This window comes from Glycine soja, chromosome 8 (genome assembly GCF_004193775.1).
Source record: "Glycine soja cultivar W05 chromosome 8, ASM419377v2, whole genome shotgun sequence".
NCBI lineage: Eukaryota > Viridiplantae > Streptophyta > Magnoliopsida > Fabales > Fabaceae > Glycine > Glycine soja.
Window position 1 is genome coordinate 18,795,629 of NC_041009.1, and position 26,440 is coordinate 18,822,068.

Sequence of the window (26,440 nt, forward strand, 5' to 3'; positions counted from 1 at the left end):
GCAGCAAAATATAAATATTGATTTTATTATGTTGCTATAAGAAATTGTATGCCATGTTATCCCTAGCTAACAACTTTATGTATCTTGGTCTTTGACATTGACACAAGATATATAAATCAATTTATAAAAGCATTAGTGTACAGATTGATTCTAAAATTTTGGGTTTGGCTTGAAGGGGACAGCTAAAAAATACAATGAACTTCTAAACGCCAACAACTGCCAAGATTGAGTACCTTAAATTAACTATATTTTCCTGAACCAATACCAAACCCTCCAAAAAAAGGGGGGAAATAGAAAGCAAAGAGCCTAATGTCCCAGAAAAATTGTATTCCTCAAAGAAATGCTTGGCAGGACCTCATACCAAGTCTCCTAAACCCCTTTCTTATCATGCATTGAATTGCAGAGTGCTGGGCAACGAATCCAAGATGAAAGAATGGGATCACTCACCTAAAACCATGTATTGATGACATGTCACCTAAATTCCTATCCTTCATCATCATGCACTAAATTGCATGGTGCTGGGCTACTAATCCAAGATTAGGATGGGATTAACTCACTAAAAACCATGTATGGATGACATGTCAACCATGGCCTCGCTTTGATTTTCTACGCTTCCCTAGGAGTTTTAGCATGTTGTCAGTTACATCAGGAGGAGACTTATCATCTTCATGCTGGTTATTGTCAGAGGTGTGAGTCAACCAAGCCAATGCCTCTATAGCAGCATCCCTTTCTGCAAGTTGCTTGTTTCTCTTTGGTTTGCCAACAAATTGCATTCCCTTAAACTCCACCAATGCCCTAAACTCATTTGTCTTAAGATGTTTCGTTTTGTATTTGGGTGGGGAGTGCCCTGCTCGCATCAACAGAGTCTGCAGCAAGCTCTTGGGATTTGTTCCATCTTTTGTGAATTTGTTTTCATCATTGGAGGCCTTAGGCTTCCGGCTTTCACGGCCAAATACAAATCTTCCTTCGCATTGATCCCCTGAAACCAGCTCCTGAACAGCAAGCATCAAGTATTTCCCTTCCTTGTGAATGTCAATGCTAGGATCTTCCAGCTGCATTATTACAAACCCAATATCATTTTATTTATCTTCAACCAACATTACACAAACACTATGTTTAATTCAACTAATAATAGTCAATGGCTTCTAGAAAAAGTTAAAGCTCACATCATGCAGCAACCTATCATATTGGTAAGTAAACAAGGAATATTATTACAAGGAAAAAAATATCTGCTAACCTTCTTTTGGATAAGCTTATGGAGCTCTTCCTTAAGCTTCAAAAAGCTGTCAGCTAAATTAGGATCCATGAAGAAGTCAACATACCCATCTAACATTTTCAGATGCCCAGCCTAAACCCATGAGAGGGGAGAAGAAAGAAAAAGGGCATGTTACTGTATTGAAATCCAAGGAGATATTCTACCAGAAGAAGCATGTGTATCAACTAACTAATCACCTGTATCCCATTACTTAGAGCACCACCAAAAAGGATAAGTATTGAATCAGATACACCAGTGGAATCACGGATAAAAACAGCATTGACCTTGACTTTCTCACCAAAAACCAACCAAGGGTAAGGAATGGTCTGGTAACGTGCATTCACTGAATTCTGGTCAAAATGATAAAACTAATCAACAGGAGAACAAGAACAATATAGGGGAAGGGAAGGGTTTATCTTATAATAAACCACTATCAAGGAGGCAATTTTGGAATTACGTATAAATACTAAAAACATAAAATGTTTCCTTTAAAGCACTGCTCAACTAGGCTGAAAAAGGACAAAAAAAACTTACATGCAACACCATAGGTACTGTTCTTGCTATTTTTCCATTAAAATTGACATTTCATCTCAGTAATTATTTCAGATTTATGTAACTGAGATGAAGGCAGCAGTTACCAAGATGAAATTTTAGTTGGAGCCCAATAGTACTAAAAATAATATATCTAAGTTTTGTCTGTTAAAAAAAGAATAAGAGATGAATTTATTCATTGAAGGTGATATGAAAAAAATAAAATTGGTCTGTCACTTACAGCATACAATAAAACCTGGCCATCATCCATTGTTTTAAATGACATGGATGTCTCCCTGTGCTGTACAGAGGAAGAATTAATTAATTAAATAAAACAGTAAAAGCTCAACTTGTAAGCTAAAGATAATACTTATTGAGGAGAAAAACAAAATTTATAACAAACACATAGCTCACCACCACTGATGCTATGCCAGGAAAGAGCCCAGAACATATGACTGCACGCACAAGAGATTGATTGTGACTCAATTTGTTAATGACGTTAGCTTCTGCATCTACCAAGCCAGCTTCTTTCAAGATAAAGCTAAACTGTTTCCGAAGTGAATGAATAGCCTGAAGAGTTTGGGCTGATAGAAAATTCCTCCAGCAGTACTCGTAAGCCGACCCTTCTCTTTCTGCATCTTTCCATCCTTCATATGCTCGAACAAGAGCCATATGATCACTGTAATCTTTAGCAGAAAACCTAGACTTCGCTGTCCCTGCTAACTGAAAACAAAGGCATAAGTTATAGTTAGTTATCTTCAACGGTGTAAACTTAATTTTTTATCAATTCTTGGTCCAAGCAAAAATTTGTGACAATAAGAAAAGCAATTGGCAGATAACACAAAACGAAAAGGTTCAAAGACTAGTTAATCTTTAATGGTCCACCATCATATCAAATTATTGCCATTATAGAACATGGGAATTACAATATCAGATACCACGAGATGATATCTGACCCAAATTGACTTATGCACACCCAACTGATGAAGTAAATGGGTTACAAGTTCTAAACTGAAATTTCACATCTAGTCCAACATCAGTAAGAAGCACATTTCATAGTTAGTTACCAAGTATGTTAGGCAGCCACTGGTCACTAAGATGTGGAACAAAAAGAAGGGAAAGGGTAGTGGGGATTGGAGGCTCCTGTCAACAATGAAGGGAATGTGATCAATAATCATCCTGGGGAATTGCATTGTAAGATCCTGCACACGAGGCAGGTGGGGAGCAGAAAGCAGATTGTTAGAGAGAATGGAAGAAGGTTTGAGCGTGAATTGGAAAGGAGGTAACAGAGTCCTCGAAGAGTCTGCAGTGTCTGTGAGTCTCAGACATTTCCTTTTTTGCAGTGTTTCTTTGTAGTATTTATTTTGCACAAATCATTATTTATAATGATATTACATTAATATCAGTAGCAACAGTAGGAAATCAGTGAACAAGGTGTGAAGACATTTTACAATAATCAATGAGGATTGCTTTCCAATTAAACGGTATTCTTGTACCAGTTTCTGATCACTGTATGAAAAGAAAGATTGTATTCATAAGAAGGCCTAAGGATTCTTCACAGCAGGATGAGAAGATATTTTATTAATTTATTTATTAACAAAACTCGGTATCTTCACATCACATCAGTACTGTTTTTACAGATCTAATGATGCAACTGTTGTAGCCATCATGTTAAAGATGAGATTAGCCATTCTCCATTAAAGGATTTTAAATTACATTCAAGAGAATAATAATTTAAAATATCATATAAATATTTTATAGATATAGTTTAAAATCACTTGTCTTGTATCTTCATCTAACCTATGAAGCTTTTGTAACCCATTATAATCAATGGTCCTCTAACCTTAGAGAATGCTTTGTCTAGGATATCATTTGAATATGGAGTTCAAAATATCATTTGTAGTCAGCTTCTGGTTCCTATCCAGACTGTATTAAGTCTGATCTTGGAACCATTTGCTTGGACGATCTTACCTATGTAACCTTTGTACCTCTATTACTTGAATATATATAAAATTTATCTTTGTTGATAAAAAAAAATCTAACCTATGAAGCACGGACTCCGACATTGGGACACGTCATATATATGTATGTGTGCGTGTGTGTGAGATCAACATGACAAAAATTTAAATTGATAATTAACATTTACATATTAATCTTAATACAAGTTGTTAAGCTTTATAATTTTCATATGATAATAAGCCTCACAAAAAAGGTCCCAAGAGTCATATTCCACAATGCAAGAACTTTATCTCTTTACCAAAAAAAAATCTAAAACAAATTGTTAAGTTCTTTAATAAAGAGTATTACAAAAAAATACTAAGACAAACAGTCATTAAAAAGAAAAAAAGAAACAGCTTGCTAATGTTAATTTAATCTTTAGGTTGATTATTTTTTTTAAAAAAAGATACAACCGAGCAGTGTCAAAGCCAAAATAAAAAATGGACACTGTAAAAACATGTCCACTGCAAGTCGGTGTTGGAAATGTGTCGGACACCCTAACACATCCTTCAGCCGATGTGTTTGTGCTTCATAGCCTCTAACTAACAGCTTAATAGTTGGTTCATGAAATATTTACAAAAAAGACAAAAAATATTGAAGCACAAGTTTCTATTCAATATATATATATATATAGATTAGATTCAACTGTGCACCAAGAGGTAATGAGATGACTTACATCCCTCTTGTCTTGGGGCAAAAGAAAAGGATCCCTGACACTAAGGCCAGCAACTATTGTAAGAACAGGATCAAAGCATCGAAATATAGCTCCCATTATTAACATTTTTCCAAGCTTGGGATCAACAGGAAGCATAGAGAGAAACTTCCCTGATTGAATGAAAAAGGAAACAAAGAGGAATTACTTATAACCAAGAAAAATATAGGCACATGAGAAACCAATCAAATAGGACAGAAAAAATAGACTCACCAAGATTCGTAAGATTTTCTTGTTCATCTAATGCTCCAATCATCTTGAGAAAATCAATAGCATTTTGAACCTGTTCCATTAAATTTGTAAAAACTTGTTATATTTACGAACTTGTGAATCCTATGTATGTATAACTGCAGCATTTTTAAATAAAATTTAAATTTATGACATTATTAATTTAAGCTAACTAATTTAACTACTTTTATTTGTCTTAATGAATTAGGTATTTGTTTCCCATATATAGGACTAGAGGTAGCACTACTTATAGTCTTATTATGCCTAAGAAGGAAGCTCAAATAAAATTACGTTATAGGCATCTGTAGAATAGACTACTATATCCAAACATTCTCCTTATAAGCAATGCTCTTAGGGTAACAGATGTTATCATTAAAATATACAGATAATAGATACAAAAAAAGACTACAGAAAGGGAATATTTTTAAGGAATCCATGGTAAAATTATTTACAATTTTTTAATAAGTTACTACTCAGTAATCACTCTTTCATCATTATTAAACAATTGAGCAGCTAATAGTTCCTAACAGAGAAATAGTTTACCTAATAAATCATTGATGGTGATTTTCACTAAACAAATGGTTGTATTTTATGGCCGTTGATATATCCTTCTCATGTCATAGTAAGATTTACTTTTGAGAGAACCTTTTTTCTAATACAATTATACAACTAAAGTGCAAATGTACTCACAGCCCGTGGCTCTGGTGCCTGTAAAGCTGCTGATAAGAACCCTCCTATGCTCTCAACCTGCAAACTTTTTATTTGCAAGCATAGAGAATTCAAAGGTGTTCTCAGTAGTTCAGGAAGTTGATATTCAGAAAAGGCATCATAAACACATTTTGGGTAAAGGTGGTAACATTCTCCTGGCTGCACACGACCAGCCCTACCTCTTCTCTGCAACCAAAGAGGACAGAAGGAAATAAAACAATTAGTTGCTGATTTGGATGTATAAGTATAACAGAAAAACAAGAATGCAGCATAAAAGAGAAACAAAAGCTATTGAAGCTATCAGCAAAACCTACTAAAGTAAAAGCTTAAAGACCTAAAGAAACTTAAGAATGAGAGCTAAATTTGACTTTGTTTACACTTTAAGCAAATCCCATTGTGCTGACAAAGAGATAATTATCATTCAAAACCCTGAACTTCTCTCAAACAATCAATTCAAGTTAGCAAGCACATTACACTTGAAAGTGAAGACTCATGTCGTCGATGTTCTAGGAAAAATTAGATGTGTGGGTGGGTGGGGGTTGGGGAAAGTGGGCTGACCACAATAGAGGAGCTAGACTGAGATGCATCAAGTACTACAATATGAAACATAATTATCACACATTTTCCATGCTTCTCAGCAATCAAGTACTACATCAGATGGGATAAGCAAGCAAAAGGGTGTATCAAAGGCTTAAATACCATGCTAATAGCTATTTGGGCTTAAAGATTTTTCAAGAAAAGTGATTGAGCAAGTTCAAGTTGCTTGAAAAATAGGCACATGTATTGTTGCATATAGCACCAAAGATACGACTTTAGGCTCTCTCTTATTTTATTTGGATGAAGAGAAAAGGAAAGTAAAGAACAATGAGATTTTTTTTTTTTTTACAACCAAAATTTAGAATATTTTTTTTTCTCATTTGGAAGCATAGAAAACTGAGAAAAGAAAGCCTCACGTGAAATTATAACTGTTCACTCTAGTCAAATTTGATTTTAGGAGAAGGGCAGAGGGCAATGATGGAAACCAAAAAAAATTTAAAGTCTGGTTTTTTTATGAAAGAAGAAATTCATTAAGACTAAAAAAATGAACAATACAAAGAGTTGGCAGGATAAGCAATCGTCCTAACCAAAGAAAAAAAAAACATCAATTAAATAAAGCATGTAATCTCCTACTTATATCTGTAAGGGAAACCCCTTCAAACAGTGTGGTTAAAAATCAGTTATGGCCATCATAATGGAATTGGCGTGCACTTATTATGCCAACAACCATTCACCACCCAATTTGTGGTGTATTCTTGCAGTTTCCATATCTTTCTCCATTTTTCAGCCATCACTGCCATGGCCCAACGGCAGTTTATGGCAGACAAGGTGATGGAACATCTTGTTTAAAAGTGTTTTTTAAATCCATTATTCACGCTCTTCTACCGTCACTCTTCACTCTCCTTTCTGTTCTCACTCTCATCTTCTCCCTCCACCAAAGCTTATATTATTTTTAAATTCAGAAATATAACTACATTTATTAGAAAGAAAGAAAAATATAAAATAAGTCCAGGGCACCACAAGAGTATATACAATAGGAGTTGGAGCATCAGTAGCTGTGTGAACACTACAAAAGTTAAAAGAAAAATATAGTGAAGGCTTAGGAGACAAAGATACTTGCCTGACGTGCAGATGCTTGTGATATCCAAGAAGGTAGAAGACATGGCGTGTTATTTAAAGCATCATAAGTGGTCTCTTTTGCTTTTCCACAATCAACCACAAAAACTATGTCATTGATTGTAATACTTGCCTCAGCCATATTTGTAGCAAGTATCACTTTCCTTATATTTGGAGGTGGTTTCTCAAATATGAGTTTCTACAAAAATATAAAACAAAAAGAAATAATTTATTGAAATACAGTAAGATAGAATAATTAAGTAACAGGAAAAATAGATAATCAAACATCAGTAATATACTCTCAGAAATAGAACATGAAAATAAGATTCTATCATTTTAGAAATCAGCATTAACAAGAGTAAAAACTTACATACCCTGTTTATCATCAATTGCTATTTCATAATAAGAAAAAGTTTATAAAAATGTAATTTTTTAATGAGCAAGAGAATGAATAATGACAGAGGCTAAGAGGGTATCCCCAAAAATATATAGCAAGACTTGTTGTTGAACCTAGAAATTTTAATCTTCGGATATCTTATAATATATGACAAGATACAAAATGATAACTGGATACATATTTGTTTATCTTTGCGTTTTCTTCCTACCCATCCTCCCCCCTGATGTAAATTCTCTTTAATAAAATATCATTTCCTATCCAAAAACTGTTGGGATATATGAGAGCTGAGTAATGGCAGCAGTTAGTTGATTAGTCCTTTAGTTAGTAAGAAGGGATTGGTTACAAATTGGGGGAAATTAGATTAGAGGGATTAATTCTGTGAATTTGATAGTTTGAGACTTTGCACATGAGAGGAGAAATCCTTTGTGAAGGGGAATCCCTTAAAGGAAAGACTTCTCCCCTTTGCTCTGTACATTTTTCGTTCAACCAACAATATTATTATTCTCTATTTTTCTGCTCTCTGGTTCCTACAAATTGGCAGTGAAAGGGAACCCATAGAGGAGATACTTCTTGACTCTGTTATTTTTTTGTTCAACCAATCATATTACTTTTTTCCTCTCACTATTTTCTATTCTTCAGTCACCAAATCCACCTGCATCCTATATCCTATTATTCATCAAAATTATGACATATCAGAAATAGCATCTTGAAAACATCAGATATAGGTCATATAAACTTGCATTACAAGATGCTACTAAATTTTAAGCAATTTGAAACTCTCTAGTTTCCTTTATTTTTCTGGCAAAATTTCAAGTTTCTTTATTTTATATGATGATTGTCACACATATATTTTGCATTTTTTTAAACAAACAGAACAAACAGCACCCTAGGTTCTGCACCGAGAATGCCAAGAAAATGAAAGATGCAACAATGAAAAACTTATGTGATCATCAAGAAAAGAAAATAAGTTATTTATCTTTTTGAACTGCACCAACAGATTATTTATTGTTGAACATACAACAAGCATTTTAAAGTAACAATAAAATTGATTATTACTTTATATAACTAAATTTCAAAGAAAGAACATAAAATAACCTAATTAAATGACTTAATTCACTTTGTTGCCTACAAAAGGACAATGGGTTAATCAGAAATACATATCACACAAAGAGAAAGAATACAGATTTAGAAGTACATGACGATGCAATATACAGTCCAGGTAATAAACAAAGGGAAATAATCAACCTGTTCTGAAGTTGCCATTGAACCATGACATGTTAGAAGCAGAACCCTATTGGGATCTCCTACAAGAGGATGTGCTTTAAGCTGATCTTTTAAAGAGCTTATATCCTCCCACCCAGTCATAAATACTAAGACAGCACCTGGTCGTTCCTTCCGACATATATGGCATAGAACAGCCTCAATGAGATTAAAACCAATGCAGTCAGGTGCCCAAGATGTTAGTGAATCACGTGCCCTGGAGCTATAGTTCTCAAAGCTTGAATTAGAAAGAGCATCCTGTTCAACAGTATGAAAGTAAGAAATTCATTTTCTCAACATATTGCACTTCAACAGAATTTAGTTTTAGTTTCTAAGGCAAACAAGTAATATCTAGTCACTTAAAATAATTTTAGATATATTAGGGAATTGCAGAATATTCCAACAAAAAAGGAGTTAATTGCATACAAGACAGGCCACTTATTTACTATCAGGGTATCAGCTTGATTTTGAAAGACAAACTCTTGCCAAACAAGAGAATCTATAAATTCTTTACGGCAACAATATTAAAGTCAAATTTTTAAGGTAGCTGCATACCTCAACAAGAGCAGTGATCTGGTTTTTCCTCTTCCGTGGTGCTAGTTGCTTTTGTGTCTTCCACAGTTTCTCTTGACCGTAATCATCAATTTGGTTGAAGGAAGTCAATTTATATCCCGTCATTTCCAAAATATCTTCTAAAAAGTGTGCTCTAACTGGATAAGTGAAACCCTGGGAAATTAACAAAAGAATTCAAACCACCTTGTTTTACAAATAACATTGCAAACACAGTAAAAGAAGCTTACAAGAAAAGTTTTAGTTACACTTGTATCAGAAAAAGTTATAAATGAGCAATATGTGTCCTAAATTTTAAAATGGACTGAGCTATAAAAATGACATGTATTTCATGATTCAATACCATTCAGCAAGACAGTGACTGGTACCATATGATGAATCACAGATGCTTTGAATCATTCAAAACATGCAAGATTTGTAGTGATTCAATACCAATGATACAAATCTCAAGATTCAACAACTTGTTTTTTTTTCTTCTTTCACAAATTATCATCAGAGAAGTGAAAAGTCATAGAAGCTTAAAATGTTAAAAGGAAAAGGAACTGAAGGAGCACTACAGAATGCAGCCTATTTGATTATTCTTGAGAGATTATGTTTTGATATTATTCTTGATATTGTATTTATTATTAGAAATCTCATTTCCTAATAATAATCAGTAATTGATCGATCTTTTAATCAATACTGATTCCCTTTTCCATATTATAAATAGCATGAGGTGTGGTCTACACAACACACAACATTATTGTTAAACATTGTTACATGGTACCAAAGCTAGGTTATACATGAAACAGGAAAAATGAAAGTCATTCTCCAAATGAGGACCTACTATCCCCAGTGGACCTTTCTACTTCACCCTCTTTTCTAGCAACCTATTTCTGGCGACTCTCTGACTCTCTCCTACATCATCTGGTGCGCCATCCACCATTCCACACAGACCATGTAGGCACGTCATCATCGGAGTTGACATGCGTTCCCACGAACCTTTTTTCCATAAAGCAAGTTATTTGTTTGGGCCCGATCTACGCTATTTTCGGGGGTGTTCCTTTGTAATCCTGTTTTCCTTTGTTTTCTTTTTCGTGCAGCCCCTCTTCATGGTGAACAGTACCATGAAGCTGCCCTTGTTTGGCAAACTTTCAAATCCTTGCTGCCATTGCTGCTCTGCTCCATTGTTCTGCACTTCTGCTTACTCCAGTTCGGCGTTCTTTCCTTTTGATCTTTTTTTGATTTTCTTATCTCTTTCCTTTGTCTCCTCTTTTGGTTCTCATTTAATCTATTTTAGTAGCAGTACTAGTAATTTTTCTTTACTCCTACAAATAATTAATTTTATATTGATTAAGAAAATTAATTAATGTTATTTAATTTTATTAATCTCAAATAAAAAATATAATTATTTTTTAAAAAAATTATTAAAATTTGATATCATAAATAAAAAATCATTAAAAATAAAAATAAAATATTTTAAATAACATAAAATAAAATAAAATAATTTATATTTAAGTACGTTATTTTTTTCTTATATATTATTTAGTAGGAAAACTAAAAACTTATATGTGACCGTTGGTGCAAGTGCTACAAACTCAGTTCCTCTGAGCATAATTATTTAATTTGTTTTGGAGGGTATTTTATCATTTTCAATAAATTTTTCTACTTTATGTTTTGTAACTTTTGTTTAAGTAACTATGTTTTTTTAGTTATTTTTCTGTTTTTGAACTTATATATATATTATTAATTATTTAACATATATAAAAACATTAAAATAGCGGTCATCCTGCTATCTGCTATCCCACTTTTGGGGTCGGCCGCTCCGATTCGCTACGTCGGTATTGACAATTATGGGCAGTGTGCCCATACGTTAGACATATTTGACACTGAAAATTGGCAAACCAACCACCTCCATGGCCTCTGCCGAAACCACCACTATCACGTCCAGAATTTCGATCAGAGAAGGAGCCGCGACCACCACCACGAACATATGAGCCTCGAGAGCCACCAAAATCACTGTTTTAATAAGTGTTTGGTTGCGTATAACCTTGGGTGTAGTTCAACGACGTAGAATTGACCAATTGAGCATCTCGATTGTATCGCGTGAGCCTGGTTTCATGACCATAGAGAAGGGCTTCAATTTCTGCAATTGATGGAACGCGCTTCTTACTCTCGATGACAAAAATTACCGGTGCATAATCAGACGGTAATCCTTCAAGGAGCACATCAACATACTCCTCATGCTGAACAGGAACACCTACACCAGCCAGTTCATCTACATATCCTTTGATCTTGTGCAAATATTCATCAATTGATTTTTCATCAAGAGTGACTGTACGCATCGCAGTGCGGAGTTGACGCGCACGGGATTTAGTGTGGAGGCTGAAATATTCATGGATTTTGTCCCAAACCTGATAGGAATGGTTGGAACCTAAAACTCTTGACAACACAGACTTCAAAAGCGTAGACTACAACCAAACAAGAAGCGTTTGGAATTGAACTTCCCAGATTTCATACTCTGGATTGACATGATCAGCAATACAATCATCCTCGGTGAGATAACGAGGCAGAACGGCTGGATTAACGACAAATCACTGCAACTTGTGCGATTTGATCACTGGTTCGAAGTGTTGTCGCCAGTGGAGATAATTCGAATCATCAAGCTTCTCTGCAATAGAGTTAGGGAACGTCTGAGAAAAAGAGATTTGACAAAGCGGAAGCCATGAAAGCACATAACAGGACCTTGAAGAAACACAAAATTACAAAAATATGGCTCTAGATACCATTTTTTATAAAGTGAGAGGAAAGCAGAGAGATAACAAAGAAAAAGGAGAAGAACAAAACTGATTTTATTGATCTGAAAAACTAGTTAGAGATACTTACAATCCACGTATTTATAAACCTCTATAGAACATAACTAACTATAACTAACTCTAACAGAAAGCCAACTAACTCTAACAAAAAGCTAACTAACTTTAAAAGAAAGCTAACTAACTGATCCTATTGAGGTGCAATTAGAAAAGTCCTTGTACTCCTTGAATTACTAACTACCACGAAATGGGTGCTGTTAGCAAAAGCTAACAGCCCTTACAAACAAAATACAAAACTATTTTCACAATTATACATTGACATATACTGATAATCTATCTACACTTCTCCTCTAGAGTTAGTTTATAGTGACCTTTGGGGACCTGCTCATGTTTCCTCATTCAATGGTTTTTCATACTACATAACCTTTGTTGATGCTTTTTCAAGGCTTACTTGGATTTATCTTCTTAGAAATAAGTCTGAAACCTCTGATGTTTTTCAAAGGTTTAAAGCTATGGCTGAATTACAGTTTAATTCTAAAATCAAAAGTCTTCAAACTGATTGGAGAGGGGAATTTAGACCATTAACATTCTTTTTGGCTGACTGTGGTATTCAACATAGACTGATTTGTCCCAACACCCATCATCAAAATGGTGTTGTGAAAAGAAAACACAGACGCATAGTTGAGTTAGAACTTACCTTACTTCATGCTTCTTTACCTCTTTAAGTTTTGGGATTTTTCCTTTTGCACAGCTGTCTACTTAATAAATAGATTACCCACAACATCCCTTAAGTTTGAAATACTTTATCCTGTGCTTTTTCAAAAAGCTTCCCGATTACAATCTTCTCAAATTTTGGGTGTTCTTGCTTTCCCTAGCTCGGACTTTATAACACTCACAAATTAGACTTTAGGCCTCTTGGGGTATTCTACATCTCATAAAGGGTATCAATGTCTGTCTCCCTCGGGCAGAGTTTATATTTCTAAGGATGTGATATTCAATGAGTCAAGGTTTCCTTATGCTGACCTTTTTGAATCCTTCTCTCTTTCTAGTTAGTCTAACTCTTCCTTAACTCGGCATTACTTTCCTCCAACAACCCTCAAATATCCCACAACCTACCTCAAAGAATCCTCAATCTAACTCTGAGTCTATTCAACCTTCCCTTACAGTACAAACAGATCAGTCAAATGTTGATCTTTCCACTCCAGCATCCCATATATCTCAATCATCCACTAATGTTCCCACTGAACAGTCTCAACCATCCTCCCATTCCACCTAACAGATCATCCAATATCCATCCCATGCAAACTAGATCTAAGTCTGTCATTCATTTACCCAGAGTTAATCCTACTCTTTTGCTGGCTCATGGTGAACCCAAATCTGTTAAGCAAGCCTTAACAGATCCAAATTGGCTTTCTGCCATGCAGCAGGAGTATGAAGCTTTGATGAAGAATAATACTTGGAGTCTGGTTCCTCTGCCACCAGACAGAAAACCCATAGGATGCAAGTGGGTTTTCAGAGTTAAAGAAAATGCAGATGGCTCTATTAACAAGTACAAAGCCAGACTAGCTGCAAAGGGATTTAATCAAGTGGCTGGTTTTGATTTCTCTGAGACTTTCTCTCCAGTTATAAAACCTATGACAATCAGACTTATTTTATCTTTGGCTCTAACTAATCAGTGGCAACTTGTTCAGCTGGATGTCAACAATGCTTTTCTGAACGGATTGCTCAATGAGTCTGCGTACATGTCTCAACCACTAGGATTCCAAGACACTAACTCTTCTCTGGTATGAAAATTAAATAGAGCTCTTTATGGCCTCAAGCAGGCTCCTAGACAATGGTTTGAAAGACTTTAGACTACCTTACTTCAGTTTGGGCTTGTGGCAAGTAGATGTGATCCCTCATTATTCATTTACAAGACCAAATCGCATACTGTATATCTCCTTCTGTATGTTTTTTTTTTTGCTTAGAAAAAATATATATATCATTAATAAGGAATAGTACCAGAGGTACTAGGGATACAGATATAGGAGTAGATATATAGCTGGTTCAAGTGTATACACAGAACCAAGCTAATACATATGAAAATTCATAATTACAACATCACCCCTCCCCTCCTAGTTACTGAATGCTTCCTTGATGTTAGAGGACCATTGGTTGAAGTGTATGACAAAGTCCTTCTCCATGGATTTGACCCACGTCCAGAGTAAGAGAGCTGCTTCATCCAATATTTTACTTCCATCAAACGAGTGATTCTGGAAAACTATTTTATTTCTGTGATTCCAAATTGTCCATGTTAGAGCAATTCACCAGCATTTCCATCTTGTAAGCTGCTTTCCTTCCGCTGTCCCTGCTGTATGCTGCAGGTAGTGGTCCCTAGGGTTTTGCGGTAGTGTTGTTGCCAGGTTGACCCAGGAGAATGACTCCCACCATAGCGGTAGGGACTTGCTGCAGCTGAAAAATAAATGAGCAGCCTCCTCTTCCTGAAGTCCACATAGTGGACACATCGAGTCATTTACCATCACCTGCCGTCTTCTAAGGTTCATCCTTGTTGGTAGTCTATCCCTGATTAGCCTCCATACAAACATAGCCGCTTTACTTAGGATTTTTAGCTTCCATAGGTCCACGAAATCAGAATCATGGTTTGCCCCCGTTAGCTCTCTCCTTATTAGGTCATACCCACTTTTTGTTGAGTAGCTCCCGCTTTGATCATGCTTCCATATCCAGCTATCTTCCCTATGAGGCTGAACTTGCTGCTGTGATATTTCCCCAATAAAAGTGTCCGCCATTTCTACTTCGGAGTCAAAGAGATCCCTCCTCCAAGTGAGCTTCCATTTCCATCCATTGTTGTTGATGCTCCCCATTTGCATAATGATTGTGTTTTGTTGGCTTGATATGTGATACAACCTTGGGAATTTCTCCATTAGTGGCATACCATTATCAGTCCAAGGATCCTCCCAAAATCTAAACTTTTCACCTCCACCCACCTTCCAAGCGGTTTCCCATTTGATTACTAGGTTCTGCTGCTGATGATGAAGTGAAATCAGATCCTTCGACCATTTGGATTCATGATTTCCTCTTATGCCTTCCTCCAATGCCTCCATCCACCATACTTTGAGTTGATTACTTTTGCCCATGGCTCCTCCTACTTGTGAAAGAGGTCCTGACGCCATTTCGCCATCAAAGCTGAATTAAATATCTTGATGTCTTTAATTCCAAGGCCACCTTTGTCTTTTGGATGACACACTGTCTTCCAATTGACCCACGCAATCTTCCTATGCTCTGATCCTCCTCCCCAAAGAAATCTTCTCTGAATGGCTTCCAATTTAGCTATTATTTTTTAAGACACCCTGAAAAAAGAGAAAAAATAAATAGGAATTGCTGTTAGGACTGCATTTATAAGAGTCACTCTCCCCCCAAAGGATATGTGTTTGTGTTTCCAATTGGTTAGTTTTCTCTCACACTTTCTGATCAGAGGATCTCAAAGCTCACTACGTCTTGGGTTATCCCCAACGGGGATACCCAGGTATGTGAAAGGCAAGGACAAGATTCTACAATTCAGATAATCGGCCGCCTCAATGCACCATTGCTCATCCTTCCTAATTGCCCCAAAACTGCTCTTAGCAAAATTTATCTTTAGTCCAGAACACATCTCAAAACTTCTCAAAATGGATTTAATTGTCTTCACGTTCTGCATTGTTGCCTCCCCAAAAAATATGGTATCATCTGCGTACTGTAATATGTTGACTGGTGTATTATTTCTCCCCACAAGAAAGCTGTTGAATAGACTCTTATCCTCATCAATCCAGTTAAACCTTCAGGAACTATGTTGAATAGAAGAGGCGCTAGTGGGTCGCCTTGCCTTAGTCCTCTGTGCGGTATGAATTCACTTGTGAGGCTACCATTAACCAAGGATACGGAGTCATAAGCTTTCTCATAATGACAAGGCATGATTTGTGACTTGTTCTGGCTTCTTCAATTATCTCATTGGTAATCAAAGCACTTTGCAGTAAATGTCTGCCTTCTATGAACGCATATTGTGTTTCATCTATGATGGTAGGCAAGACTTTCTTCATTCTTTTGGCAAGCAATTTGGAGACTATCTTGTACACACACCCAATTAAAGAAATGGGTCTATATTCATTTAGGTGTTGTGGATCAGACATCTTAGGGATTAATGCAATAAAGGAAGCATTGCATCCTCGAGGAAAAACCCCATTAACATGAAATTCGTGGATGAATCTCAGGATATCAGGCTTTAAAGTGTCCCAAAACTGCTTGATGAATTTAAAATTCATGCCGTCAGGACCCGGACTTTTTTCATTGCCACATTCCCAAATTGCCTTCTGAATTTCTTCCTCCATAAAAGGTGCTACAAGCTCATTATTCTGCTGTTGATTAACAGTTTTAAATGTTGTACATCATATTCCTGCCATTGACCAATGGGCAGATGTTTTGACTAAACCCCTATCTCCTACTAGGTTTAGTTTCCTAAGGACCAAACTCAATGTGATTGAGTTTGTTTCAAAAACTCAACCACCTTGAGTTTGAAGGGGGGTATTAGAGTAGTGGAAAGGGGGGTCCAGTATTCAACTGCACACTCACTTAACTATGACAGTTATCAAGTTAGTTAAGTGTTAGTGTTAGTTAAGGGTTTGTTAGAAGGTTGGTTAGTAATGACTAACTGCTCCAGAGCTATATATATTCTACTCTTGTAATAGAAATTAGTTGCCAATCATAATAACACTTTCTGTTTCCAGAAAAAGGCTTTTTCTCTCTCTTTTTTTTCCTTTATCTCCTTTTCTTCTTCATTTCTGTTACAAACTCTTTTAACTCAAACCACCTTTTGTTTCTATCAGGTTGACCACACTTGTAACATGCTTGGTTCATATCACACATATGCTCCAGCTTGAGGGGGATTGTGAGATTATGTTTTGATATTATTCCTGATATTGTATATTAGAATATTTGTGGATGAATTCCATGTTCATGGCTCTTTTCCTAGAGGGAGTAATGCATCTTTTGTGGCTCTTATCCCCAAGATAACCCAACCACAGTCCCTAAATGATTATAGGCCCATATCGCTCATTGGTTGCATGTATAAAATCATGGCTAAGCTTCTAGCAAACAGGTTGAGGGTGGTGCTTCCAGACCTAATAGATGAAAGGCAGTCAGCCTTCATAAAGAATAGGCATATCCTTCATGGAATTCTTATTCTTAATGAGGTGGTGGATGAAGCTATTCGGAGGAAGAAGCCTGCTATGATATTTAAAGTGGATTTTGAGAAAGCCTATGACTCGGTCTCTTGGTCTTTTCTGGATTATATGTTGATGAGATTAGGCTTTTGTCTTAAATGGAGAAAATGGATTTCTGCTTGTCTCCAAACAGCTACAATTTCAGTCCTAGTAAATGGGAGCCCCACCAAGGAGTTTGTTCCTTCTAGAGGATTGAGGCAAGGGGATCCTTTAGCCCCTTTGCTTTTCAACATAGTGGCTGAAGGGCTTACTGGTATGATGAGGGAGGCTTTGAACAGAGATCTGTACTCAAGTTTCTTGGTTGGGAAGCAAAAAGTGCCAACAAACATTCTGCAATATGCAGATGACACAGTTTTTATTGGAGAGGCCTCTTGGGAGAATGCTGTAGTCCTGAAATCAATGCTGAGAGGTTTTGAAATGGCATCGGGCTTGAAGATCAACTTTGCCAAAAGCCAGATTGGTGTTGTGGGGGTACAGGCCAGCTGGATTCAGGAAGTAGCAGATTTTCTGAACTGTAGACACATGGATTTTCCTTTTTATTATCTGGGTATGCCTATTGGTATCAAATCATCAAGCAGGGTTGTATGGGAGCCTATGATATCTAAGTTTGAAGCTAAGCTCTCCAAGTGGAACCAGAAGAACTTATCAATGGGTGGTAGGGTTACCTTGATAAAGTCTGTTTTGAATGCTCTCCCTATTTATCTCCTATCTTTCTTCAAGATCCCCAAAAGAGTGGTTGATAAGCTGGTATCTCTCCAAAGAAATTTCATGTGGGGGGGAAATCAACAGCTCAAGAGAATCCCTTGGGTAAAATGGGAAGTGGTTTGTCTTCCAAAGAGTGATGGAGGTTTGGGGATAAAGGATCTGTCCAAATTCAATGCAGCATTGAGGGGGAGATGGATTTGGGATCTAGCTGCTAACCACAATCAGTTTTGGGCCAGAGTTCTCATTTCCAAATATGGTGGTTGGGTAGACCTGCAGAGTGGTAGAGATAAAGCTTGGCATTCCCATTGGTGGAAGGACCTTAGAAGACTCTATAATCAGCCTGATTTCCACAGCATCCATCAGAATATGGTTTGGAGGGTTGGCTGTGGGGACAAAATCAAATTCTGGCAAGATTCCTGGCTGAGTGAGGGATGTAACCTTCAACAAAAGTATAATCAACTCTATATCATCAGCAGACAGCAGAATCTCACCATTTCTAAGATGGGAAAGTTCTCTCAGAATACTTGGAGCTGGGAGTTCAAGTGGAGAAGGAGATTATTTGATTATGAGTACGCGATGGCTGTTGACTTCATGGATGAAATTTCAGGCATATCTATCCAGAATCAGGCCCTTGATAGCATGTTCTGGAAAGCTGACCCTAGTGGTGTCTACTCCACCAAGTCAGCCTATAGGCTTCTGATGCCATCCATCAGCCCTGCCCCATCCAGGAGGAATTTTCAGATCCTTTGGCATTTGAAAATCCCCCCACGAGCTGCGGTTTTTTCTTGGAGGTTGTTTTTGGATAGACTCCCCACTAGGGGAAATTTGTCCAGAAGAAGCATTCCTATTCAGGATATTATGTGCCCTCTTTGTGGCTGTCAACATGAGGAGGCTGGGCATCTTTTCTTCCACTGCAATATGACTAAGGGGCTGTGGTGGGAATCCATGAGATGGATCCGGGGTATAGGAGCTCTTCCAGCTGATCCGGCTAGCCACTTTATTCAATTCTGTGATGGTTTTGCTGCCTCGAGTAACCACAGTAGGCGGGGCATGTGGTGGATTGCTCTATCTATTACAATATGGCAGCATAGGAACTCTCTCCTGTTTCAAGGCACTCTTTTTGAACCACAGAAAGTCTTGGAGGATGCATTATTTTTAGTTTGGTCTTGGCTAAAAGTTGGAGACAAAGGTTTCAATACATCTTATAACCACTGGTCTACCAATCTTGTGGAGGCCTTTGGTTAATTGATATCTGTATTGGTGTCCTTTGTGTGGGGCTCTGTTGGGGTTCGTTATTTCTGTTTTTGGAAGGTGGCACCTAGTGCCTTGTAATTGTTATCTTCAGTACCCCTGGTACTGTTTAGTTTATTAATAATATTCTAATTTTGCCTTCCAAAAAAAAAAAAAAGAATATTCTATTTCCTATTAATCAATAATTGATTGATCTTGTAATCAATGCCGATTTCCTTTTCCATATTATAAATAGCAAGAGGTGTGGTCTACACAACACACAACATTACAGTTAAACACTGTTACAATTCTATTGCTTTGGTTTCATTCTTCTGAAACAGGGGGCTTCATGCAATCACTCAATAACTCTATGCACCATATCTGGTTATTTGGTTGCTTGCTCTATTTTCATTCTTTTGAAACAAAGGCTTCAAACCCACTAGCTCACTATATATGGCATATGTGCAATTAAATCGGTATATGATTGTTCTTTCCTGTTCTTCTGAGATATAGGCTTCACGTAGTCACTTTATGTGACAACTAAGGCTAATAGGGGAAAGGATGTTACCGGATAACATTTTATTGTCCTTGGCTATAGATTGCACATCAAAATTAAGGTCCAATTTCCACAATTTGGGGTTAAGCGCTCTGGCTGAACTACCATATAGTAGGCTATAATATAATATATGCACACAATACACATAAGGAATTATGACTGTTGTTGAATTTTGAGTTTGACCATTATGTTACCAACTGTTTTGGGGCAATAGGATGCAAGGCCAAGCACACTCAAAGCTTTGCGTCTAGAATGGAATATAAAACTATATAGCAGCTTAAAATTTCTTAAATGCATTAAGACAAAGAAAAGATTTGGTCAAACAATTGCATGTTCACACTCATCAACCCAATCACTACCCTACCTTCCCACCCACTACAATCCCACCCGCACAAAATAATTTAAATTGGCATACAATAACACTAATAGTCATATAGGCATCTAAACATTCAGAATAATTGAAGTTCAATTGCCAAAACAAATAAGTGCCTAACTGAAAACTAGAGGACTGTCTTACCGGAATATGAAATGTAGGAGCACCTCCAAAATAATTCGAAAAAAGCTCAGCATTCAAGGTGGCACTCATTAAAACCAATCTTAAATCCCGACGACGTGGAAGCAGATCCTTTAACACAATCAGTAAGAAGTCTGCGAAGAATAAAAACCAACAGTGGAAAGCATGAGTCTTAGATACTTCATTAGCACTATATAAGGTATTACTGATGTTAGATTGTCAGTTAAGAATCTACCTTCATTCATGCCTCTTTCATGAATTTCATCCACAAAAACATGGGTTATACCATTCAGGTTTCGATCACTCAACAGCCTTCTAAGTAATATACCACTGGTACAAAATAGCAGATGGGTGTTTTTTCCTTTCATTCCTTCTAATCGAACTTTGAAGCCAACCTATCAAAAAACCTCTGTTGTGGTATAGCAGCAAGAACAAAAATATTCCAAATTTTAAAATCCCATTCAAGAGCAAAAAAGTAGTTTATGAATCTTTTATTTTCTTCATGAATAATAATATTTGCACCCATGTTTTCTGTACTATTGCATGCATTTGTACTTTTGTCCATTTCCAGAAAAACAGGGCTTACTGTTTCACCAAGAGGCTCTCCTCGCTCAGCTGACACTCTCTCTGCCACTGCCATAGCAGAGATCCTTCGAGGCTGTGTGCAAATAATGCTACAAAATGCTCCACGACCAGACTCAACCTCTGATTCTAATACATAGTGAGGAAGTTGAGTGGTTTTACCACAGCCAGTCTCTCCAGATATAACTATCACCTAGATCATTATTCACCAAAATAAGGTATCAATTATAAATACATAATTCCAACAGAGTTCATGATATTCAATTCATTTCTATTGGAAAACCACATACACAATTAGACCCAGTAGCACGGACTGAATAAGGGCAGATTGAAGTTCAGTAAGTAAAATTCAATAAAATGTGACATTTCTATTGGAAAGCAACCTGCTGCTTATCACAAGGCTTCTCACCATGATGAAAAATTATAAAGTACTGGGCATCTATGAATTTTAAGTCAATGAAAATACCAATATAATCGTTCAAGAAGGAGGGGGCAAAAGGATGGATTACAAATCAATTTTAAAAAATCTTTGACGCAGAACATAAAAAGACCAATAAAACATGCCCAAATACCAAAAAAATAGAAAATGTGGTCTAATTTTGATGTAGCTTTCAATGCAATTTTTCCACAAGGTGTAGTGCTGATTTCAAAAACTTCTTAGTGAATTCGTTTGGGCCTCTTTGTCTCCTGTTTTATGTTTTCATAAACTAAAAATCATGTTTGTAAAGTGCAGTTTTTGACAACTGATTTCAAAACTAATATCTTTTTATAGTTTTTAAACACAAAAAACCATAACATCACTAAGTTGTTTTGGTTTTCTAGCTTCAGTTTTCTTTTTCCTTACACTTCCACATCCTCTTTCTTGTTCAGCTTAATTTTTCCTACTTTTCAGTTGCAGGTGTTCCTCGCTAGTTTGGTAGACAAAGACCAAGAACTGTAACTGATCTTAGATTTTACATTATTTAAATCTTACTAAGTGTTCAAGTCCAGTTTCATTCGTCTGTTCTTATTTCTTTAGTATTTATAATTTATAATGAGATCCTAAGACCTTGTGGGATTAGGGGTAGTCCATACATTGTTTGGTTTTCAAGGTCCAAAATACTAAAGACATGCTGATACCTAAACTGACAGACATCTAATGAAACACAATCAGCAAGCATACCTGATTATGTGCTATAGCTTGAAGTAAACCTTGCTTCTCCTTGAATGATGGTAGAGACTTCCGGAATTCCAGCAACTTCCTGCCCTCGGGTGATTCCTATAAATAAAAAAGTCCAATATATATAATTTGAAGCCAGAAAATATGTAAATTATTTTATGAACCTTCTACTTCATAAAATTGAATTACAAAGCTAGCTCCAGCAGTAAAATAATTTGTCAAACTTCTTTTTGCAATCTTTGAACACAGACATGCAAATATCAGAATTGGTAAGCCTTCTTGAGCCAAACTTACAGATAAATCAAGGATATTCGATGTTTACAAACTAAAAGTATAGCAATTAATACTAAGCTATTCCATTTGCCATAACATAAGCTTGCAATAAATGGTCTTAGCCAGAAAGACAGCAGCAATATGATCAAGTAATAAGTATCACTTGAATGTAACCAGAGATGATTGAATGGAAATCCTCAAGTGTGTTCTCCACACTTAGGCTCTATTATATTAGAAAACTTAGCTTACTCAATAAGCTGAAGAGAGGTAAGTACAAAATACAGAGCTTTGAACAGAGCAGGTACAACAAGTATACAAAAGACAAAAATAAAATGTAAGTTACTACTCTAGGTACATCATGACCTATTTTCCAACATTCCCCTCAAGCTGGAGCATATAAATCATATGCACCAAGCTTGGAACACAAAAATTGAATCATAGGCCCCCTTAATGACTTAGTCAGAATATCTGCGAGTTGATCATTAGAGCCAATTTTTTCTGTACTAATTTCCTTAGCCATTAGCTTTTATCGAACAAAGTGACAGTCAACTTCTATGTGCTTTGTTCTTTCATGGAATACTAGATTAGAGACAATATGAAGCGCTGCCTAACTATCACAATAGAGCTGCATCTGCTGAACTTCACAAAACTCAAGTTCCTAAAGAAGTTGCTTGATCCACATAAGTTAAAAAGTTGTTGAGGCCATTGCTCTATACTTAGCTTCTGCTCTAGATCGAGCAACAACATTATGTTTCTTGCTCTTCCAAGAAATCAGATTTCCTCCTATGAACACACAATATCCAGTAGTAGAGCGTCTGTCTATAGGAGAACCTGCCCAGTCAGCATCACAATACCTAGTAACATGGGTGTTTTCCCTTATCTTCATACAGCAACCCTTGTCCTAGTGCCTTTTTAATGTACCTAAGAATTCAAGAGACAACATTCCAATGATCAGTGTAAGGATTCTGCATAAATTGACTCACTACTCCAACTGCAAAAGAGATGTCAGGTCTGGTGATCGTGAGATCAACTAGTCTCCTATACCTCTCAAGTCTAAGAGGGGTTCACCCTGTTTTGCCATCAACTTTTGATTCGGATCTATGGGACTGTCAATGGTCCTACATCCACTCATGCCAGTCTCATTCAGAATATCCAAAGTGTACTTTGAGAAATAATAATGCCTTCGTTTGATTGAGCTACCTCTATACTAAGGAAGTATTTTAGACATCGAAGGTATTTGGTCTGAAAATGGTTGAATAGATCTTTTTTCAGCTGAGAAATTGCAGCAACATCATTTCCTGTGATAAATACACTTTCCTGGTGAGGCGTGACCATAGAAGACTGAATGATCTGCTTCACTACGTTTTAATCCAAATGCCTGTACAGTTTGACTAAATTTCCCAAACCAAGCACGTGGCGATTGTTTGAGGCCATAAAGAGATCTGCACAGTTTACAAACTAACCCACATTCCCCTTGAGCAACAAATCCAAGAGGTTGCTCCATGTATATCTCTTCGTCTAGGTCACCATGTAGAAAAGCATTTTTGATGTCCAACTGATGGAGAGGCCAATGACGAACAACAACCATAGCAAGAAATAAACGAACAGTGGCGAGTTTGGTGACAAGAGAAAAGGTATCACCATAATCAAGACCATATATCTGAGTGTAGCCTTTTTGTCATCAGTCAAGCCTTTAGGTGATCAACTTCACCATCAGACCCAACCTTAATAGCATACACCCATCTACAACCAACTGTCTGCTTCCCAGGAGGTAGGGGAACTAACTCCCATGTGCCACTACTTTCATGAGCCCGCATCTCAACAACCATGGCTTGTCACCACACAAGGTGATCAAGTGCTTCATGAATAGTTTTAGGAATGGTGAGAGGTGATATGGAGGAAAGAAAGGAAAAATAAGAAAGAGATAGCCGGTGAATACTCAAAAAATTATAAATAGGATGAGAATATTTGGTAGATATGTTACCTTTCCTAAGGGCAATTGGCCACCCAGAGTCAACATCAACTAGAACCTTGACATGAGTCCTTGAAGATGACGGACATGAAGCAAAGGACTCTCCTTGTGACATAGTACTAGACAGCTCTCTTTGTGACTCATGTTGGTCAACATTGTGAGGAGATCGAGTAGGGCTGATTGGATAGGTGGCTTGACTTGTGTCCATGCTAAGGATTTCATGGACTGGTGACACTAACGGAAAAAGAGACGGAACAAGCAAGACTTGTTGGACAAAATTGAAATCCTGCATCAAGAAGAGAAAAAGGGAGTTTCTTCAAAGAAGGTGACATCAGCCAACATATAGTATCGTCTAGTGTGTGGTGAATAGCAACAGTATCCTTTTTGTTGACAACAGTAACCAAGAAAGACACACTTAATGGCTTTTTCTGATAACTTGTCCAGCCCTGGTGAAACATCATGAACAAAACAAGTACAACCAAAAATACGAGGAGAGACATGAAATAAGGGTTCTTTTGGAAAAAGAATTGAATGAGGAACTCTATTCTCAAGAGATGAAGATGGCATTCTATTAAATAAAAAACATGTAGTAAGGATGGTATCACCCTAATAATGAATTAGAATATTTGCACCAAGCAATAAGGTACATGCAGTTTCAACTAAATGTCTATTTTTTCTTTATGCTATACTATTTTGTTGTGGAGTGTGTAGGCATGTGAACTAATGTAAGATGCCTTGAGTGGTTAAAAATAAAGAGAGATTAGAGGAGAACTACTCTTTGGCATTATCACTCCTGAGAATCTTAATTACTTTTCCAAATTGGGTCTTGATTTCATTAAAGAAAAACATAAATATAGGCAAAAGTTCAAATTGATCTTTCATTATATAAACCCAAGTACATCTAGAGTATTCATCAATAAAGGTAACATAATATCTTAAACCAAAAGATGTGATATGGCTAGGACCCCAAATATCAGAGTGAATGAAGGAAAAAGCAAAGATACATTCTGTTTTAGTTCTTTTTGGAAAAGAAGACCCAACATGTTTTCCTAACTGATATATGACTCACACTCTAAGACTTGAATTTTGTTGAGACTAGGAACCATTTTCTTCAGCTTCGACCAATGCGGATGACCCAAGCGATCATGCAAAAGCTTAGGAGCGGAGACGCAAAACAAGACACTGATGAACTCGTTTCCAAATAATAGAGACCTCTGGATTCATGTCCTACGCCAATCAAGCGACCTATACCACGTTCCTGTATAACAAAAGAATCAGCACTGAATGTTACAAAGCAATTTAATGCTTTTGTTAGCTAACTAAGAGAAACTACAAAAGGGACTGAATCCAAGTTTAAGGAGGGAGAAATAGAGACTTTTTTTACTCCTTTAAAAGTGACTTTGGTGCCATTTGCTAGTGTGATTAGATGAGGAATTTTAGTAGGGACAAAGAGGCGAATAGAGAACTATTACCAAAAATATGATCGAGAGCACCTTAATCAATTATCCATGGATCTTAACTATCCACAAAATGAGAGATGCAAGTTGTTGAAGTACTTGGGCCTGAGGATGATTGAGCCAGATTGTTGGACTTCAGCCGAAGGTACTCTTGATACTCCTCTTCAGAAAACTTTGGCTCATGTGTTTCTGATGGGGAGACATTTGTTGTTTTCTCAGGCCAGCCAACTATATTATAGCATGATTCGCAAGTGTGTCCCCTTATCTTACAATGTGTGCAATAAAGCTGACCATTTCTGCCACCACCACGTCCATGATTTCCACAACCTCCTCTTCTTCCTCTTCCTCAACTAGTCACCATTGTTGAAGATTCAGTAAGCTCAAGTGAATTTTCATTCTTTCTCAGATTAGGAACATGAAGGAGGAGTGTACAAAGACTCTCCATTGAGGGAACTTCTTGATTAGTCAGAACTAGATCACGAATATGATCAAAATTTGGGTTCATGGCCTGCAAGGCCAGCATCATATACAAGTTGTCATGTTTTCTTCGCATTTCGTCAACTGACATAGCATTTAGTCGTCCACTGACATAGCATCTAGGAACATTCTTAATTCTTCAACTGCAGACTGAAAATA

The 26,440-nt window shown here is 36.7% G+C and overlaps 1 protein-coding gene across 1 annotated transcript in view; it reads right to left on the reverse strand.

Annotated features, from left to right (window-relative positions):
- The window catches only part of LOC114422573 (DExH-box ATP-dependent RNA helicase DExH3-like), a 30,168-nt gene continuing 3,728 nt past the window's right edge, over positions 1-26,440 (reverse strand). Inside the window, exons 5-19 of the mRNA XM_028389005.1 lie at positions 22,106-22,201; positions 20,948-21,136; positions 20,597-20,756; positions 20,365-20,495; positions 9,298-9,468; positions 8,728-9,000; positions 7,090-7,284; positions 5,415-5,618; positions 4,710-4,779; positions 4,461-4,609; positions 2,201-2,509; positions 2,028-2,087; positions 1,453-1,605; positions 1,238-1,348; positions 1-1,052 (exon numbers count right to left, since the gene is read on the reverse strand). Coding sequence (XP_028244806.1) covers positions 582-1,052; positions 1,238-1,348; positions 1,453-1,605; positions 2,028-2,087; positions 2,201-2,509; positions 4,461-4,609; positions 4,710-4,779; positions 5,415-5,618; positions 7,090-7,284; positions 8,728-9,000; positions 9,298-9,468; positions 20,365-20,495; positions 20,597-20,756; positions 20,948-21,136; positions 22,106-22,201 — 2,742 coding nt within the window. The 3' untranslated portion in view covers positions 1-581. The remainder of the gene's footprint in view (positions 1,053-1,237; positions 1,349-1,452; positions 1,606-2,027; positions 2,088-2,200; positions 2,510-4,460; positions 4,610-4,709; positions 4,780-5,414; positions 5,619-7,089; positions 7,285-8,727; positions 9,001-9,297; positions 9,469-20,364; positions 20,496-20,596; positions 20,757-20,947; positions 21,137-22,105; positions 22,202-26,440) is intronic.